Source organism: Saccostrea cucullata, unplaced genomic scaffold, assembly GCF_032062105.1.
Source record: "Saccostrea cucullata isolate Sc308-1 unplaced genomic scaffold, CSIRO_AGI_Scuc_v1 ctg2337, whole genome shotgun sequence".
Taxonomy (NCBI): Eukaryota; Metazoa; Mollusca; class Bivalvia; order Ostreida; family Ostreidae; genus Saccostrea; species Saccostrea cuccullata.
The window spans coordinates 46,932-67,589 of NW_026935781.1; the positions used below are offsets into that span (position 1 = coordinate 46,932).

Genomic DNA, 20,658 nt, shown 5'->3' on the forward strand with positions numbered 1-20,658 from the left:
AAGTACTCTTTTATAATACTCTTTCAATCTGTTTTTGGCCTGGTTTATATTCTAAGTACTCTTTTATAATACTCTGTAAATCTGTTGGTGGCCTTGTTACTTTCCTAAGTACTCTTTTATAATACTCTTTAAATCTGTTTGTGGCCTGGTTACTTTCCTAAGTACTCTTTTATAATACTCTTTCAATCTGTTTTTGGTCTGGTTTATATTCTAAGTACTCTTTTATAATACTCTTCAAATCTGTTGGTGGCCTGGTTACTTTCCTAAGTACTCTTTTATAATACTCTTTAAATCTGTTGGTGGCCTGGTGACTTTCCTAAGTACTCTTTTATAATACTCTTTCAATCTGTTTTTGGCCTGGTTTATATTCTAAGTACTCTTTTATAATACTCTTTCAATCTGTTGGTGGCCTGGTTACTTTCCTAAGTACTCTTTTATAATACTCTCTAAATCTGTTTGTGGCCTGGTGACTTTCCTAAGTACTCTTTTATAATACTCTTTAAATCTGTTTGTGGCCTGGTTACTTTCCTAAGTACTCTTTTATAATACTCTTTCAATCTGTTTTTGGCCTGGTTTATATTCTATGTACTCTTTTATAATACTCTTTAAATCTGTTGGTGGCCTGGTTACTTTCCTAAGTACTCTTTTATAATACTCTCTAAATCTGTTTGTGGCCTGGTGACTTTCCTAAGTACTCTTTTATAATACTCTCTAAATCTGTTTGTGGCCTGGTGACTTTCCTGGTTACTCTTTTATAATACTCTTTAAATCTGTTTGTGGCCTGGTGACTTTCCTAAGTACTCTTTTATAATACTCTTTAAATCTGTTTGTGGCCTGGTTACTTTCCTAAGTACTCTTTTATAATACTCTTTCAATCTGTTTTTGGCCTGGTTTATATTCTAAGTACTCTTTTATAATACTCTTTAAATCTGTTTGTGGCCTGGTTACTTTCCTAAGTACTCTTTTATAATACTCTTTAAATCTGTTTGTGGCCTGGTGACTTTCCTAAGTACTCTTTTATAATACTCTCTAAATCTGTTTGTGGCCTGGTGACTTTCCTAAGTACTCTTTTATAATACTCTCTAAATCTGTTTGTGGCCTGGTTACTTTCCTAAGTACTCTTTTATAATACTCTTTAAATCTGTTGGTGGCCTGGTGACTTTCCTAAGTACTCTTTTATAATACTCTCTAAATCTGTTTGTGGTCTGGTGACTTTTCTAAGTACTCTTTTATAATACTCTCTAAATCTGTTTTTGGTCTGGTTTATTTTCTAAGTACTCTTTTATAATACTCTTTAAATCTGTTTGTGGCCTGGTGACTTTCCTAAGTACTCTTTTATAATACTCTCTAAATCTGTTTGTGGCCTGGTGACTTTCCTAAGTACTCTTTTATAATACTCTCTAAATCTGTTTGTGGCCTGGTGACTTTCCAAAGTACTCTTTTATAATACTCTCTAAATCTGTTTGTGGCCTGGTTTATTTTCTAAGTACTCTTTTATAATACTCTTTAAATTTGTTTGTGCCTGGTGACTTTCCTAAGTACTCTTTTATAATACTCTCTAAATCTGTTTTTGGCCTGGTTTATTTTCTAAGTACTCTTTTATAATACTCTTTAAATTTGTTTGTGCCTGGTGACTTTCCTAAGTACTCTTTTATAATACTCTCTAAATCTGTTTTTGGCCTGGTTTATTTTCTAAGTACACTTTTATAATACTCTTTAAATCTGTTTGTGCCTGGTGACTTTCCTAAGTACTCTTTTATAATACTCTCTAAATCTGTTTTTGGCCTGGTTTATTTTCTAAGTACTCTTTTATAATACTCTTAAGAAGAGTTATACAAGTATGAGTTCTATTCAATGAATACTCTCCTATATGTTTATGAATACTCTCCTATATGTGTATGAATACTCCTCTATATGTGTAGGAATACTCCTCTATATATGTAGGAATCCCTTTCTATATACACTGTATGTTTATGAATATTTTCCTATATGTGTATGAATATTCTCCTATATGTGTATGAATACTCCTCTATATGCATGTGTATGAATACTCTTCTTTGAATACCTTCCTATACGTGAATGAATATTCTCTTTATGTATGAATACGGTAAACCAACTTTTATTCACGTGGAAAAATTTTCGCGAAGTTTGCAAGAGCCTTATGATCGCGAATATTTCTCGCCGTGAACCAGTCCTTAAAGTCTCCGAGACTATTAACAACATATCAAAAAAGGCTAGATAGCAAAAATTAATCGCCGAGAACTAGTTTAACCCAAGTAAATTGGGAAATAAAGTTGTCCCGAATAAAAGTTGGTTTACAGTACTCTCCTATATCTGTATGAATATTCTCTTTTATGTGAGTGAATACTCATCTATATGTGTATGAATATTCTCCATTATGTGTATGAATATGTTCCTTTAAATTATGTGTATGATTTCTCCTATATGTATAAGAATACTCTCCTATATGTGTATGAATATGCTACTTTAAATCATTTGTATGAATTCTTCTAAATGTATATGAAAACTCTCCTATTTGTGTATGAATACTCTCCTATATCTGTATGAATACTGAGCTATATGTGTATGAATACTCTCCTATATGTGAATAAATATTCTCCTATATGTGAATAAATATTCTCCTATATGTGAATGAATACCCTCCTTTACGTGTATGAATACTCTCCTACGAGTTTTGACAAGCATTTCTCAAACTACTGTGTCCTCCAGAGCAAATGTGAACTGAGCCAATGTTGATAAATCCTTTATCTTCAGCATCTCATTCAGAGTTTTATAGAAGTAATCCGGGGACTGAAAGCATATTAAAATACCTTTATATTTCTAGGTTTTATTAAACAGCAAAATTCATCTTCCTATATTTTTTTAAAGAAATAAAACCTATTTTTTGTAAAATTTAAAACATTTGGAGATTCCTCATTTATAAAAAACATTTCTGAACTTGATGCAAAATCATGCAAGTTATAGTTTAATCCTTAACTGTGTCAAATTGTTTTAAATTACCTCCTGTCTTAGAACCTGAAGGAAGGCGATTTCTGTCCCTGTCAGCTTAGAAAACTTGGAGCTACAAGAGATAATAATTTTGTTACAATTTAGACTGTAGTCATAAAAAATGTATTTTAATCTGGATCTTTTTTTTTATTTTATCTATACTGGCACTATTGCACAAGAAAGGGAAGCTGAGGAGTTTGTGGTGATTGTTTGAGCTTACCTACACAGATTGTACACATGAAGAACTTAAATGTGGTTTACATGTGGAGCGTACCTTACCGTGGAATTTTATTTGTGGTTTATTTGTGGTTAACATGTGGAGCGTACTTTATCAAGGAATTGTGGCGTTTATTTGTGGTTTACCTGGGGAGTTTGTGATGGTTGATCCATCTGAGAACATCACTTTCCGTCCACCTCTTCACCACTTCTGAAGCCTGAACCTTAACCATTTTACCATTAGAACTCTCAGGTGTCTTCTAAAAGAAGGAATAGTTGTATTAAACAATTAGGAGTTGAAGTCAGGAGAAAATTTATACCTTTATATATTTGTAATCACATAGACGCTCATACAATACCATAAATATGGTAAATCATAATCAAAAAGTGTCATATGAGCTGTACCTCTGTAGGAACTTGTGCTGTTTGAGGAATGATAGTCTTTTCAGGGACCTCCCTTTTCTGTCTGGTGAGGATTTCCTTTACTAGGGCATTAATCTTAACCTCAAAAGGATACTTGTCTGTGAACTCAAAGAACAGCCTAGAACCAATAATAAAACCCAACCACTCCCTAGCCTGGTAGTTTCTCTCCATTTTAAGAGGAATTATTTGTTTTCTCAGCTGAAAAGCATATTCTGCCTCTGAAAAGGTACAGAAAGCATTCAGTGATCACATTAAGCCATGTTTGTCAAGTTACTGTATAAGTACATTTTTTCCACGGGGTCATAATTCCGTGGAATCTCAATTTCTGTTTGATCCACAGGTAGAAAATTATGCGGATTTCTTAGACGGTCACTAAATGCCTTACGTTTATATTAAGTATGCTTGGATAAATTTTCGCAGAAAATTTGTGACCGCGTACATAGCATAAATTAATACCACGCGGAAAAAAGTACTTCTACAGTATCAAAAAGATCTTGAACATCATTTGATTCTTTGTCCTCATCTTTTTTTCTTAATATATGTCTCAAGAAATATTTTCGGAAAAATAGCTTAAATACTTAGTTCAAAATATGTTTTTAAAATCATAATTTGTTTTACATAAAATATAGAGATTCATGCAAATTAGGTAACTTATGTCCACCAACCTGCCCTGCAGTTTGGACTGTCATAGTATTTTTTTGAGTAACAAATCAGAATCATATCAGCTCTTTCCACAGCCCGAGCCATGGCGTTGAGAGTAGAACCCTGCATATCATCAATATCCATCCAGCATTTGATCCCATTCTCCTGCAGACTGTCCCGAATCCTCTTGATAATTTTCTGATTGGCCCATTGGTAGCTGATCATCACATGACCTCTATGTGAACCAGATGACTCTGAAGTTACTTCCTTTTCATCTCTCTTGTATTCATTACCTAATGTAAAATATAAATAATGTATCTGTGGTAGGCTTCAGTACTTTACAATAAAGAGTTCATTGGAAAGAAATAGAATTTTGCAAAATTTAGCTGGAAAATGAATATATCAAATATATAGGACAAAAACTTGCAGCAAGATGGTACATAAATCTCAAAGTTGACAGTATCATACATGACACAAAGGATATTACCATTAAACTATTACCTAGTTCCTTATACTTGTCTACAGAACTCAGCTTTTCCCTCATATTCCACAGGGCCCCATGACAGCATTCTTGATTTTCTTTGTTGGGGATTTTTGGAGGTCAATTAAAGTTTTCATGACAGTATCGTCCTTTACCATGACATCCTGGTTTTCTTTGTCAAAAGACAACATCCACAATGCTCCCAGAGCCTCTGTATTAAAAAAAACAATCCCAGACAATTTAAATTTAACCTTCAACAATGTGTTAAACAACTAATATTTGTGTAATCTTTTTTTCGCGATTCGTCAGCTTGCAATCAGTCCGCGATGTTTAATTTTTGCATCTGAGGAAACATTCTCTACCAATGCAAGGCTAAATAATATAACACTATTATAGCCTGTCATTACCTATTTGTTCATTTTCATACTTGGACTGCGCTAAGGACACAAGCACTGGAAGGCAGCCCTGGGCAACCAAAGACTTCTTGTTAACATCATTTCTTGCAATTCTCCTTATAGCTATGAAAGAAACCAAACATAGTATTTTAAAAAACTGCAAAATTAATAAAACTGCAAAATTAATCAGAAATTTCCTGCATGTCTTTCACTGTAATTAGATGAAGAGTTATCAACAAAATAAGTACTTCTAGCCAGTTCCCATGCGGCCCATCCTTTACATCTTCTATGCCGATCTTCCATTGATGACCTCAGACACTTCAGCAGGAAGGTAAAGAATTCTCCGTGACTCTCTAAATACATGGCCTGGGTTTCATCCACCAGGTCGGCCAGAGTGGCCAGTGTAGACAGAAGGATTCTCTCCTTGGTGGATTTCAGGTACGGCAGGAGCACTTCCACAAAGCCGTGATCTCGCAGCTCAGTGATACTGCTCTCCGCCTGGGCAATGTTGTGGATTATTGACAGGTATGATTGAAGAATTTTGGCATCCTTTTCCTGTTCAAATAAAGATTAAATACCTGGTACATGTATATCTAGTTTCCCTATGAAACATTTCTTAATGTATCATTTACAGACTCTGACTACTCACCAACATATTGTCCTGTAAGTGACTCTCCCTCAGTCTCTGAAGAGCTTCACAGATCTGGGGCAGGAAGTCCCCATGTTCCACCAGTAAGTGGGCAAAATTAGGATTAATGTCAGTAAAGTTAATCATCACAATGGCCGAGTTAATGAGAGGAATCCAGATCCCCTGAATCAATTTACCATCTTCCATATAATACCCGCGCCTTTCACAGTAAACAATCACATCACACACTGTCTTCACACCCCCTAGTTCCACAAAAACAGCACCTTGTTCTTGTTTGAAAGCATCATTAATTTCTAAACTAGTCTTATTCAAAGCAAAATGACATTTTTGTAACTGAAATGTTGCCCCTTTGAAAGCTTGGTTAAAGGTTCCTTTTTCATTCAAGTGTCCCTCAATGTCTGATAGAATCTCCAGATTGGTTTGAATGGACTTCAGAGTCTTAGTTTTGATCGCCTGGATTTCCTCCTCCGTGAGCTTTTTATTCTTTTCTTCAGTCACTGTCTCTTCTTTCTGAGTCTCCTCTTCATTGCTGTCTTTTATTTGACTTTCTGCTGGTTTGGGAGGCTCTGAGACTTCCTGTGTTATGGTGCTGGTATCTGTAGGTTTTGACAAATTTTTCTCCCCACTAGACATAGCTGTCTCAGATATTCCTGTTTCTTTAACTTCAGTCTTTTCATCCTTTGCGTCAGACAAATTTAGTTCTTCTTCCATGTCTTGTACCACCAATTTTTGTGTTTCAGAAGCTGAAATATCCCCGTGATTTTTTTTCTTGTCAGAATCTGTGTGTTTCTTTTCGGTTGGAGATGAGTTTCCTTTTGAGATTTTACTATTTAAGGAGGAAGTAAATATCTGACTGTCAGTCACCACAGTCTTACCCCGTGTAGAAGGCCCTGACCCCATCAGATATTTAAGATAATGACAAACTCAATCCAGTTGAAAATCTACCAAAGGAATTCAAAATATATATATTTCAATCATTTGACGCCATTACTTTAATCAAGACTGTATTAAAGAGCATCAATGACTTTTCCATGTCTAAACATGCATGTGGCAATATATGTATTACATGTATACTAATCAATTAACTCTATGTGCCCAATGATTTTTTAATTCCTTCAACACTGTTCAAATTTTTAAAAAATGGAACCATATTCCATTTAGATTATTGTTTACAGGTATTGATTAATCCTCCATTGAATTGATATATTGTTGAAAACTTGTAATAGAATTTACTGAGTACGATACAAACTGTCAATAGAGAGAAAATGAAGTAAAAATAAACATTTGCATGTCAGTTATTATAACAGAGACTGCATGCTAAAAATTTCTGGTTCCTCACCACCAAAATGTAAAATGCATATTTCTTATAAAAAATATTTGAGAAAAAATTATTTAGGCCTATATTAAGCCATAAAAAGAAGATCCTTTTTTACAAAATCATCGGAATAGGCTATTGCGTAATCGTGTTTACCTTATCAACATGTCCAACCTTGATGCAGCGTGCCCATAAGTGACTTCTGGAAGTAAAATCCAATGCTTCCTTCAAAATCCTTCATTCTTGCTGATAACTTTAACGATCAAAGCAGAGTACTGGGTTAAAATCGTGGGGTATGTTCACACAAAGCATCCAGGACAGTTTTGTTTTGTTCAATTCAATATAACCCAATTCTACAAAGGGAGGTTATTAAGAGAATGATTCCCGAACCCGACTAAATAAAAACATAAAATAGCAAACAACAAAGAAAACAAGATGTGTTTGTGAAACACTATGCGCCCGACAGCAACAAAGTTCGAAAAAAGCTATTTTTAGCATATAGGTCACAGTCAAGGTCCCAAGGTCATTGACCTTGGTGTCATTTGAAAGAGCTTAATTAGTGGAGTATGCATACTAAATATGAAGTCTCTATCTTTCATGGTTCAAAAGTTATGGCGAAGGTTAAAGTTTGGGGACAAACAAACAGACAGACAGACAGGACAAAAACAATATACGCCTCGGATCTATCGATACGGGCGCATAAAAATTAACATCTCTGTAATTTTTTTGTTTAATAAATGTTTTCATTTTTCTTAAATATTTTTGATAAGTACCTAAGTGTAATAGAATTATAAGTGATTTGATGTCATCTAACAAGCTTGGATACTTGTTGAGGAATGGGAAAATTTTTGTCTTAGTCGTAAGATTTTTTGTGAAAAGGGTCAGTATATTGCAAATAGCGAGATCTATCCGATCGAGTACCTGTTCATTTTATTACCGGGTATGTATTAATTTTGAACAAAAAAGTCCATGATAAAAATCACTGAAAAATAGGACTGAACTATTCGTAAGACTATAATTTATACTAGGATCGGAATATTTTTGGGGGAAATAATGCAGGTTAACATATACATGTATATAATGTAGATGAACTCAGAGTAATTGTGAGCACTGCGCTCACTATATGATACCCCCTGCCTCCTATATGATCATAATGGCAAAATCCATCTTTTGCTCTGGAAGAACTGAAATTAGTGTGAGATCAAAAAGTAAAATAAGAGGTCACAATGGCAATATGTAATAACGAAATCTGTGAAAGTAGCAATAAATTTTATTGTTCAGAGTGGTATAGGGCATCGGACACTTCCGAGAAAGGTGTCTTCATCTTCATCGCCTTAACCAGATTTCTAGAAAGCGCAAAGGGGGGGTGTTAGGGACATCTCCATGCTGACAGAATTTTTTTTTTTTTACCGTTTTCTTGTGTTCTAGTGTCTTTTTTTCCACCTATCAAATAAAACAAAATCTAGCAACAGTACTTAAAACGGATGAATTAGGATGGAATTAGTTTGTCTTTTATATAAAATTTAACAAATGTTCAATGTTCTTTTTAAAAGGGGGGGCTGATCGCATCCAACGCATATCCGTTCACCGACGGAGTCATATTACTTTTAAGAAAATGGAGAGAAAAAAATCAAATTCCGGTGATGATGAGTGGTTCTGACGTTTAGATTTCTCCACGTGACCCGCCTAGAGCCAGCTTCAGGTGGAGTGTAATGGATTTATTCACGTGTAAATTTCCCGTTATCTCAATGTATACCCTACGGTTATCATATATTGACGAAACAAAACAAGATTTTGTTCTTTCATAACCTATTTTTTAACCCTTCAAAATTAATTATGTTTTTTACCTCATTTAATTGTTGATAATTTTAATAATTGTAATAAAATGATGAATTCGTAAAAAAAAAAACGTACTAGAGCAATACTTTCACTAGAAAAGGGAGAAAGAATGAAAAGTAGTCGACCAACTGCGTATATCCTGCAAATGACCACTGTACTTCGTATTAGTCGAAACAACCCAGAACCAAAGAATTTCTATGGAACAAATTTTTTAGCATCCTTCAAATTTATTAATTTGAAGTGCCAGGGCTCCAGCTCTGCACTTAGTAAATTTCAAACAACAAAATGTATATTTAATCGGTGATATCACTTGAGTAATTATCAAAGAAATAAATATAATATTATTTAAAAAAATAGTTGAATGATTTATATTAAGTATTGCTTAACTCTTCCCAGAATGAATGCAACTTCCGAAATCTATTTACCAAAGACAGAGACATTAAATGTCACCCCCGATAAGATACGAGTCGGTCCCCCGGGCCAGCTGACGACCCAGGCTGATCAGTGGTTATTGATCTGGAGTCGTGTACTGGACAACACCTTTACTGGATATCAGTTAAATCAACTAAAACAAACCCAAAAATTGATTTTAATTGATTTCCGGGATATTTTAACTCTCAGGTAATTGAATTTTTTCAGGAAAATTTAGAATAACCTTTTTTTGACTGATAAATAATCAAATATTTCATGAATGAACTCCTGTAAAACCAAATCATTATACTGTTTATTCTAAATTATTCTATTTTAAAGAGATGGCGCTTTGTGCTGCAGTTGCGGTCCTGCTATACTTCGTTTTGGGAGTATACGGCCAAAATCCACCCTTGTGTAAGTACTCATAGCTAGATTATCCACTGAAAGTTTAAAGAAAAAGTAAAAAAAAAAAGTGGTTTGAACTTTCTTCATTCAAAAGATTAAAAAGGAATTGTTCCTTTTCCTCGTGAAGTTTTGGTTCGTTTATTTTTCTTTCCGATACTTTCCTAATGCATATATAGTGAAGAAAAATTAATTAACAGATGATTCATTTTTTTTTTTTGGAAGTGTTGAATGGGTTTGAATAGACTTTTTTCTTAATTTTTTTTTTTAATTAGAGTTTTTAGCCATTTTCTTCGCTTTCTTTAATCGCAGTATTTTTGCCACGACTTCCGTCAACAAATGATATCTTACCTTAGGAACCATCAGCTTCATAGTTTTCAGTCTGTTACTTTGAGACCAGATTTGTCAGCTTCTCTATAGAATTTGCCTTCCCTATAAATCTTTGGTTTGTTGAGCAAAATTGTCAACCGAAGTCTACTTTATTTCCGAACTTCATTCTTCATGATTGAAATCTCAAAGTAAACCGACAGCACAGAAGATACAATTTTATTTCAAAATGTTTACAATAGGAAAGATTTAAAATAAACCCTGCTGTTCTGATCGTGAAAAACTTCATTTGAAGCTTCTGCAAATTAGTTGTGTCACAATCAACAAGAAGCCTATAAAATTGTTTCCATGTCTTCAAACTTTAACTTTTTTCCTCAGTTAATATACACTTTACATATACGTGTATAAGGACTTGATTCAGAACTCTTTTTTTAAGCTTTCGCCTTAACGAACCACTGTGTTGGACCGGGTGCAGTAGCATTTGCATTAGATGGATCAGAAAGCATCAATGCTTCCAATTTTGAACTATTGAAACAGTTTGTAAAAGCCAATATTCAACATTTCAAGATTGGACCAAGCAACATTCAAGTGGCCGCTTTTGTATTCAGTCAAGCTATCGGGGACGATGGATTCCCGTTCGACAGTCAGGACACAAACTACACACTCTTTGCCAAAGTGGATGCCTTGAAGTTAATACGTATGGCTACATTTACTGACGTAGCGATCACCGAGATGATCCGCCTTCTTATCCAACCAAACGTCCCCTACCCTAAGGTGGGCGTGATCCTGACGGACGGGGCATCGTACGACCCGGTGAAGACCCAGACAGCGGCCGCTGCGGCCCGTACCCTGGGGGTGACCCTCATTTCTGTGGGTATCGGAGTCTCCCCTGGATCAGCCGCTGCGGCAGAACTTACCGCCATTACAGGAAACCCCTCACAGGTTCTCCTGTTAAACGGATACAGCCAGCTGACAAACTTAACTGGTGTAGCCATACTTAGCGATTTACTGTGTCGAGGTAAAGTTAAAAATCTACCAACAAATTGAAACAAAATGCACCAGTTTTTACATTAACACATGTTTAAGATTGGAATTTTTTTTAAAAAGTCCACAATTACCGGTATATATACGTATACAAAAGAGGACAAAAAAACCTTTGGTTTCCTATTTAGATCTATTACAAATAAGACGTTTGAATTAAAAGAAATAATTTAAAAATAACAGTTACTACTGTTTATGTTTAGCAATAACAACATCCACGAGCACAACTACAACAACGACACCTGTCCCAACGACAACAACCAGTACCCCGATCCCGACGACACAAAGACCAACAACACCAACTCCAACATTACCACCTCTGACTACCCAGAAACTCCAGACTGATAAAAGTAAGTATACTCCACAATTATGAACCACTTATTCCAGCATTACTAACTCTGACCACCCAGAAACTCCAGACTGATAAAAGTAAGTATACCTCACAATTATAAACCACTTACTCCAGTAGTACCACCTCTGACCACCCAGAAACTCCAGACCGATAAAAGTAAGTATACTCACAGCAGAACACCAACCGAACATTACCACCCATGTACTTAAGAATGGTGAATGAAAGACAGGCCACCTAGCCTATTATCACCAAGAAATTTCAGACCGACAAAACTGAGAATACCATAATAATAATATAATCAGCGTGCATTACCAAGAGGTTTTTGAAAGATATCAATTGATGAAAATTCTTGGATAATTCAAAGAAAAATATATAAAAAATACAAAACTTATATTCTTGGTGTTTCTTTTATCCATATTGTTTTCAAAAAAGTGTATAGCACCATAGATAGACATTAAAATGCAGCACACAGTTCTTTCAAGAATTGGAACTTTTCAACTCCAAGGAAAAAGACAAAAAAGAATCAAACTACGTTGTACATGTATGTCCTTAATTGAAGGAACTTAGTCTTACATGATCTGATTCTAATTGCAGTCACTAACCCTTTGTGTGAGGGCTGTATTATAGCTGACGGTGTAGGATACAACAGGCACGGATCTAACTGCCAACGCTTCGTCCAGTGCTACTTTGAGGATGATAAAGCGGTTGCCGTGGAGAAGAAGTGTGGATTCGGACAGTTCTTCTCGCTGTCTCATCTGACGTGTGTTCACGCTGAATACTCGGACTGTCCATATGGTACGTACAGTTGTGTGCCAAAAGTGAAGATAATTTTATTTTTTCTTTATATATTTCATTGAAAACAATATTTTGTAAAATCGCTGGTATGACAACATTTCTTGACAGATTTTATTAAAAATTTCTTGATAATCCAAGAAATTGTTGTAGTTAAAAAAACAATAGTTTTTATCTGATAAGCATTGATAATTTAAAAATATTGTAGTTTAAGTGTGACATGAATTTTTAAGTCATATACTAGTACTCACAATGAATTATATAGTCAACATTGATCTTGAATTTTAGAACTGATGTTTAGTGATGAACTATATTTTACTACATATTAAACGTGTAATGATCTTTTAAAGAAAGATAACTACACATTTTCTGGTTTAAGTACTGAAATAAATAATTAAATTGGACAAAAATTGACCATTAACCTATGATTTTAAAAAATGTTGTTTTCAATGAAATATAGAGAGAAAAAATAAAATTATCTTCACTTTTGGCATGCCACTGTAGTTTAATCCTACAGTTAGTTTAAATCTTCCGTTTGTGATCGACTTCCTAATATTTTAAAAGATTTTTGGAGCTATAATAAGTAGTTGATAACTAGTTAATAACTAATTCAAGTGATCATTTTGTTAATCCAATTGATTTGATTGTTAATTTTAAAAACTTTTTTTTTTATTTTTTTCTTCATTTTCCTAATAAAATACTAGTAACTTTTATTTATCTTCGCAGATCCTTGTATTGGTCAGCCTGATGGCGCCAGCTGGAACATGGCAGAGAACTGTCAGGGTTACTGGACCTGTATAAACGGCCACTCTGTGCCTACTTGTTGTGGAAATCAGACTCGGTACGTCACAGGTTCCGGCTGTGCGGCTGACGTCACATGTACAGAGGCATGTCCACCAAAGCCCACCACTGTTGCATGTATGTAACAACGCAGATGATATATTTTCCCTCATGCCATGGTCAGCATATTTATCACTTGTCAATTAGTCCAAATTAGTCCAAAAACCATTATTAGCAGAGGACCAAAATTCTTTTTGTAATAATAACTATGAAACCACTACAATAATCAAACATTGTTTTGGAATGTTTGCTCCCCCTAGACACTTGTTCCTGCGGGTTTTTTTCACTTCATGATGTATTAAGAGGTTTCTGTTTGATCTTCTCCCAATCTGTACTGTTTGATCTTCTCTCAATCTGTACTGTTTGATCTTCTCTCAATCTGTACTGTTTGATCTTCTCCCAATCTGTACTGTTTGATCTTCTCCCAATCTGTACTGTTTGATCTTCTCCCAATCTGTAATGTTTGATCTTCTCCCAATCTGTACTGTTTGATCTTCTCTCAATCTGTACTGTTTGATCTTTATCCAATCTGTACTGTTTGATCTTCTCTCAATCTGTACTGTTTGATCTTCTCTCAATCTGTACTGTTTGATTTTCTCCCAATCTGTACTGTTTGATCTTCTCTCAATCTGTACTGTTTGATCTTCTCTCAATCTGTACTGTTTGATTTTCTCCCAATCTGTACTGTTTGATTTTCTCTCAATCTGTACTGTTTGATCTTCTCTCAATCTGTACTGTTTGATCTTCTCTCAATCTGTACTGTTTGATCTTCTCTCAATCTGTACTGTTTGATCTTCTCTCAATCTGTACTGTTTGATCTTCTCTCAATCTGTACTGTTTGATCTTCTCCCAATCTGTACTGTTTGATCTTCTCTCAATCTGTACTGTTTGATCTTCTCCCAATCTGTACTGTTTGATCTTCTCCCCATCTGTACTGTTTCAATGGACATTTAAGTTTGATTACTGTTAATTCATTTTCTTCATTTTCGTTTCATGACTGTTACATCTTTTGTTCATTTTTAGTTCTTTGTGAGTCCCAGGCTGATCCCGACCCTAGTTACTACCTTCAGAATGTCAGTGGTGCCCTCTTACGGCGCCGCTGTGCACCGGGGACCCACTACGATGCTGGCTCCTGTGGCTGTTCTATCCTGGTTACCATCAGTCCATCAGCAGGTTCTCTTATCTCGTTAAATAGATATCTTAATTTACGAAACGTTTTCAAAAGTACATAATAATTTACTTGCTCCTTCTATGTACAAAGGAAAAATTTACCATGCCATTCAGACTACAGTGATAGTGATGACCAGCCTCGTTTTCAATTATAACATTTTTTTTTTTAGTCTGCTCCCCTATGCTTTACCACTCTCAGTCCGACCCTTACTTTTATGATGCTACAAACATAATTCCAGTCGGAATGGTCAACGTCGCCATAACTACAGGGTCGCGTGGTTTTGGCGGAAATGGCGAAATCAACATTTGGCGCCTGGCAAACCAAGATTTTCAAGACGTTCTTGTTGTCCGGTTTGAGCTGACAGTAGGGACGTCAGCCATTCCAAGGACAGAGCAGGTGCTTGTGAATTGTCTTCACTCCAATGGCGCGATGACGCCGGCATCTGTGGATATTCAGGTGATCAAGACCTCCACCGCGACTCAGTTAGTGTACACCCTCAGAGCCGGGGGCACGTCCAAAACGCTGACCTCCCCCGTCACGGTAAGTTGAAAATCAGCAAATACCTAATAAAAGTTAACGTTACGTCTTTCTTAGTAGAAAGTGACGTTATATGTTTAGTAAATGATTCTCTTGGTTATTCTGAAAGTTAATCATAATTGTTCATATTCATTATAAACTTTAATTAACTATTGTACTGTAGCCTGGGGTTGCTACAGAAGTGATATATGCTTACGATGGGTCAACATTCGCCGTGTACTCGGGGCCTGGGACCGAATCCTCCACGAATCTCAGAGGTTGGTTGTGTTCAGAGTATTTACCTCTCTGAATCCTTTTTTATAAAAATAAAAAAAGTGATAGTGAGGTGCCATAGTATGGGAAGATATTTGAGCAAAGTTCTTTGAATTTGGAGAATCAAATAAAGCCTTTGTAATTAAAAAAATATATATATATAATTTTGAATGTCTTACTGAAAGTTTAAGGTGAATGATTTAATTCATTAGGTAATGTTGAGAGACGACAAAGCGGCTTTTTATTAGGAAGACCAGCAGCAGCTTCAGGATCTATAAATAGATTGTCAGGAACTATAGCAAAGGTAAGAGTCAAATGAAACTTAGAGGGGTATTTTGAAGATATTCAAATAAATTTCATAAAAAATTGAAATGATACGGTTGACAGAATGAAGAATTTCTCTGACCTTGAAAAAAAAATCTTGTCAGTTCTTTTAGCAAAACAAAGCCTTCTAGGCCAAAGAAAACGTAGCTGTGTGAATCATACAACATTGACTTTAATAATAATAAAAATAAATAAAATATCTTTACGTTTATCCAGTTTGAGGTATACAACTGTGTGAGCGACTACGTCAAGAACGTGCTAGTTTCCATGTGATTATGTTATGAATCTGTCAACTGCCGTGTGATTGGTTAATATGGAACAGTCAAGATGACTGGGTCATCAAAGTCATGTGATCATCGTAGAACTACATCATTACATCCAAGATACATTTCGAATATTAACATTTTGATTGGACGATTGATAATTCACATCAACCTCTGTTTGAAATATGTCTCTTTAAATTAAAATAAAAAACATGTTTATTGGTTTTGTTTTGTATAAGAGCTGTGTATTTTTAAATAATAGTTAAGTTACAATTGTTTCATGTTATAGGATTCAGTTAAAGATTTTTATTTATTGATTTATATTTCAATGTATTTGGGTCAACTTTTTGTAGTGACTACAGATGCCTTGAGCTATAAATTTCCATTATTGAGGACTGTGTTTATTATTGTTAGAAAGTAAAATTGGATATGTTTTCTTCGTATATTTATTCTTTGTATGTTTATCACAAAATAAAAATTCTGATGACTTTGAAAATCGGTATCAATCTTACTTGTCATTATTTAGACAAAATACTTTATTAGTAAGAATTTTAATTATTTATATCGTTACTTGTTGATTTTGCATTATATCAAATTTACATAGTAGAAAGAGAAATTAAATATTTAACGAAGAAGATCTCTGTAGTTTTGTGTTGATAACAGGTTAGCCCGAGGACTTTAATTATCTGATAATAATTGTATGGTTTCTTGTTTATTTGACAGAAAGGTTAACAAAGTGTACATTTTCCGACTATGATTAAAACTTTTTTTTAGAATCCCTTAACTGTTTGATATCAAACCCTTGTATTACTTTAGGTTTTTTAAAAAAAAATCAGCATTTCTTGCGCTCTTTAACCTTATAAATTTTATATAATGAAATAAAAACTATGATTCAAACTAATCATTTTTCTAGGTTTTCTACAACATTATCAATATAAAATTTATGAACAGGGTAATGCAAATGTAAAAATCACTCTTAGTATTCCTTCTGCAATGATTTTCAATTCGTCTTTTGTAAATCCTTGTTTTTACTAGGGACCTTTAACAAAAGAGAGCGACACAAATTTTAAATCTTTACTTATTTTGAATCATTTACTTATCATTTTGATATGAGTTCTATGCACTCGATCACTTTTATACATTGTATTTTGCAATTTGTTTTAAAGTGAAAAATTAGTGAATAAGATTTGAAGGCAGAAACAATTTTAAGTTCTTTAAGATGTTTGTAAAAAAAAAAAAAATAGGTGCATGGCAACAAAAGAAAAGAAAGTCTAATATATATTTAAACAAAATTGCGAAACAAGTCTTTTATGCATACAGAAGAAGAGAGACAGTGTTTAAAATTGCCCAACCTAAACAATATGAATTTTTCGGATTTGGGGCTTTGAAACCCAGCTTTGCTTATATTGTTTGAAATGTCCTCCTAGCCCCCTGAAGATGATTTGCGTCGGACTCATCAACAGTGACCTACATCCTTCAATCAACTTTAACATTTAATCTTTTGCCTTAAATGATCCATCCCTATACGTATATATATATTTATGAATTTTTTAGTGCCTAAAGGACTGTTATTTAAAAAGAAATATTATTTTTATTGAAAACCTAAAAATAAATAAATAAATAAATGATTTGGAAGAAAACTGCCGCACAGGATTTGTGGCATCCGAAACAGGTTTTCGCCATTTAAAAAAAAAATATTCCTTGAGTCTTTAGAATTTTAAACTGCAGGTATTCTTTCTTCTACGCGTTATTTTTCATCTATATACCCAGCATTACTTGAATAATCAGTGGGTCATGTAATTTGTCAAATCCACATGTACATTTTTGCATAACAATCAAATCAGATAACCTTAAAGAATTGCCGAAAAGAATTTCTTGGTCACATCTGGGATTTGAAATCTCACTGCAGCGATTAGAGTCAGTTAGATTATAGACCTCAAAGACTACAGAGGAATAAAGTAAAGATCAGAGGAGTATGTCATTAAGATAGGATATCAACAGTGAAGGTATGTATTTCTATATTCCATAAAATTAAAAATAAAAACGAAAATTTATTAATAAGGTAAATCGGTTCTTTGATACACATGTACTTATATAAATGGATACAACATAATATCAAATGCATAACATTAATTTTTCTTAATATCAGGTTCAGTATGCAGTTTCCCGGAATATTTTTGTCTTTCATCAGTATTATTTATAGTAACACAAAACTCACACAAGCAGGTAAGTTTATATTGAAAATTAACCATCTAGATCTGTGTTGAATTTGTTTTTGATTCTGGAAAATTCGCAAATAAGAAAAAACCAAGTAAGTATATACTACAGTTAAATTTGTCAAATCCGAATGTTGCATTTTCCGAAATCTTAAATATCACGATTTAAATTCAATAAATTAAAATGTTGGAACAATAATGGTGTCCGTATCAGACAAGTTTTACCGTTTATATATCATGTATTAGCAGAAGTCTTCTGTGATGGCCGGGTCAGTTTGGTCATCGCGATGGATTCCTCCTCTAGTCTGACCTCCATACAGTTCCTACAGATTAAGAACTTCACAGCTAACGGTCTGGTGAAGCGGTTCATGTACCCACACACCATCGCCACGGTGGCATTCGCCGAGAACGTGGAAATTGTCACTGATTTTGGGGAGCTAAACAGCGATAAAATTATGATGTACAATTCTAACAGGAACTACCAGACCAGAATTGACTATGCTATCGGTGAGTATCTGTTTTTCCCATGTTTTTAATTCTTCCGATAGATTTTCAAGTCTTTCAAGAACTTTTGGAATTTTAAGTCCATTTGTTTTCTTCCAAATCCAAAATCAGTACCCTCAACACATATAATTACCTTTGTCCATTTCTTACAACCTTTCCCTTCGACAAATAAAAAATACTTGGCTCTTTGACATTTGCAAATTCTTCTTTCGAATAGATCTCGGAATTTTTATACTGGTCGTCAACAAAATTGATTTGTTAATAACAACAGCTCAGACTCTACACACAAAATATGAATGAAAACTGCTTTTCAGATTAGAATCCTTCTTCCCCTTAAAGGATGTAAGAGATCCTTATTTACAAAATCTGTGAAGTCTTTAATTTCATAGTTGAAATTTCATTGGATACTGATTGTTCTCCTTTATAAGCCAACCCTGTTTTATGTCGCTGTGTAACAGAATTTATATAATAGAAATCTACTTGAGAAGAGGAAAATCACTTGATGAGGCTTTCAGATAAAAGATAATTCTATTCCTGTGCCTATTTTATATATTCCAGTAAACTCGAAAGAAAAGACCAAATTTCATTCTTTTAATGACTACAGAAAGATTTTCTTTTCAATTTCAAGAGTCGATTCATATAGTCTGGGTTTTTTTTTTTTAGGAAACATGACGGACATGTTGTCTAGTAGTCCTTTTCTGGACCCAGATGTTCCGAAGGTCGCTCTAATTCTGACTGATGGGAAGAGCACGAGCGGCATCGAACTACTACACAGTGCCGCCATGTATGCCGATAGAAATAATGTATATGTGATGGCTGTCGGGGTGGGAGAGGAAAGGAACCTATCCCCAGCTGAATTGAATAACATGACTCATGGAATTCAAGAACATCAAAAAATCATCCCATACAAAGAACTCGCGAGTTCTCTCGACAAAGTGGTAGAGCAAATCTGCTACCGTAAGTTTAGATCTTACAATATATAAATAAGCTAACGAAATTATATGACGATTTCGGTCCTTTCCTTTACTTAACATCGATTAAAATGCAACGAGACTGAATAAAACATACATTTTTTTCAGTTTCTCAAAATGGAGCCATGAGAACAGGAGGTAAGACGAAACAGCAAACAAACACATTCATATATGTGAACAAATTTGTTATTATAGCTTCGTGCAGTTCTATACTTTTTAAACAGAAATGAATCAAGATATTAGAAATGCAGGTTTTAGAATACTAGGATTTTCAATCTTTGAAAACGTTTAGGCTAATAGACTGTGTTTTTGTTTGTATTTTATCTCAGAAATCCGAGGACGTTATCTTCTCACTATTGTTTTTGACGTCACGATTCAGAGCCTCGATCTGACAAAGGAGTTCATTTCCCGACTCCTTGAATACATTGAGTTCGGTAACCCTTCGATGAATCTGATAATTGCAACACTAGCTGATGGAGCAGCGTCTATCGGGCGTTTCGATGAAACGGCCAGTTTAATTGAAGTTAGGAAGTTCCTAGACCACATGACTACTAGAGATCACGAGTATTTTGACGCGGTTTTGGCTTACAAGAAAGTAGAGAGCGACTTCCTGTATGCTCCAGGAGACTCCTCCAAGATGGCACTGTTTATTACGGACAAGCCACTACATAAGAGTGGCTTTGCTTATACAAGGGTTTTCTTAAATTCAAAATCAAAATCTAGTAACGTACAGATCATGTACCTTGGAATAGGCTCCGCTGTAAATCCGGATTTTAGTCTTGCTCTAGCTAGTTCTAAAGTCGCAAACAGAATCATTGTGTCTAACCAGTCACTTCTGTCAAGTGGACTGAACAATATTGTGAGAGCAATTGGTACAGGTAAGATTTGTTAGTAGAGTTAAATATTTAAAAATATAAATTCCACCGGTAATAATTTTCAAGTTCATTATCTGTTCATCTGATTGCACTTAACATGTAGATCGACTTATTCTATCATTTATTAATTTTTGATCATTTATCCTTTTCCTTTCAACCTACAGAATTGTTGAAATATCCAGTACCAAGTAAGTATGTTGAATTGCAGTCATTCTTTTAGATACATGAATATTGTAAATTATTATGACCTCCACTGAAGAATTTATTTTTGTTTATTTGATCCTCTGTTTTGTTTCAGGGAATGTCAATCACCGTGGTAAGGGATTAATAAATAAATACATATGTGTACTGTACTTTGTAATGACTTCCTGGACATGAGACTTTTGCATCACTTGATTACAACATTTGCAT

At 34.4% G+C, this 20,658-nt stretch overlaps 1 protein-coding gene and 1 pseudogene across 1 annotated transcript; one reads left to right on the forward strand and one right to left on the reverse strand.

Moving 5' to 3' along the window:
* Positions 1 to 1,526: 1,526 nt before the first annotated feature.
* Positions 1,527 to 6,715, reverse strand: LOC134243765 (uncharacterized; annotated as a pseudogene).
* Positions 6,716 to 9,721: 3,006 nt separating this feature from the next.
* On the forward strand, positions 9,722 to 20,563 carry LOC134243763 (uncharacterized; the record flags this gene model as incomplete). The annotated part of the gene is made up of 14 exons (XM_062726007.1): positions 9,722 to 9,794; positions 10,546 to 11,127; positions 11,354 to 11,500; positions 12,097 to 12,297; positions 13,021 to 13,212; positions 14,158 to 14,307; positions 14,475 to 14,845; positions 15,006 to 15,099; positions 18,147 to 18,404; positions 19,065 to 19,358; positions 19,481 to 19,510; positions 19,702 to 20,250; positions 20,412 to 20,435; positions 20,546 to 20,563. Coding segments are annotated over exons 1-14 (2,983 nt in total), but the record flags the coding sequence as incomplete, so codon positions are not given.
* Between the last annotated feature and the right edge of the window lie 95 nt (positions 20,564 to 20,658).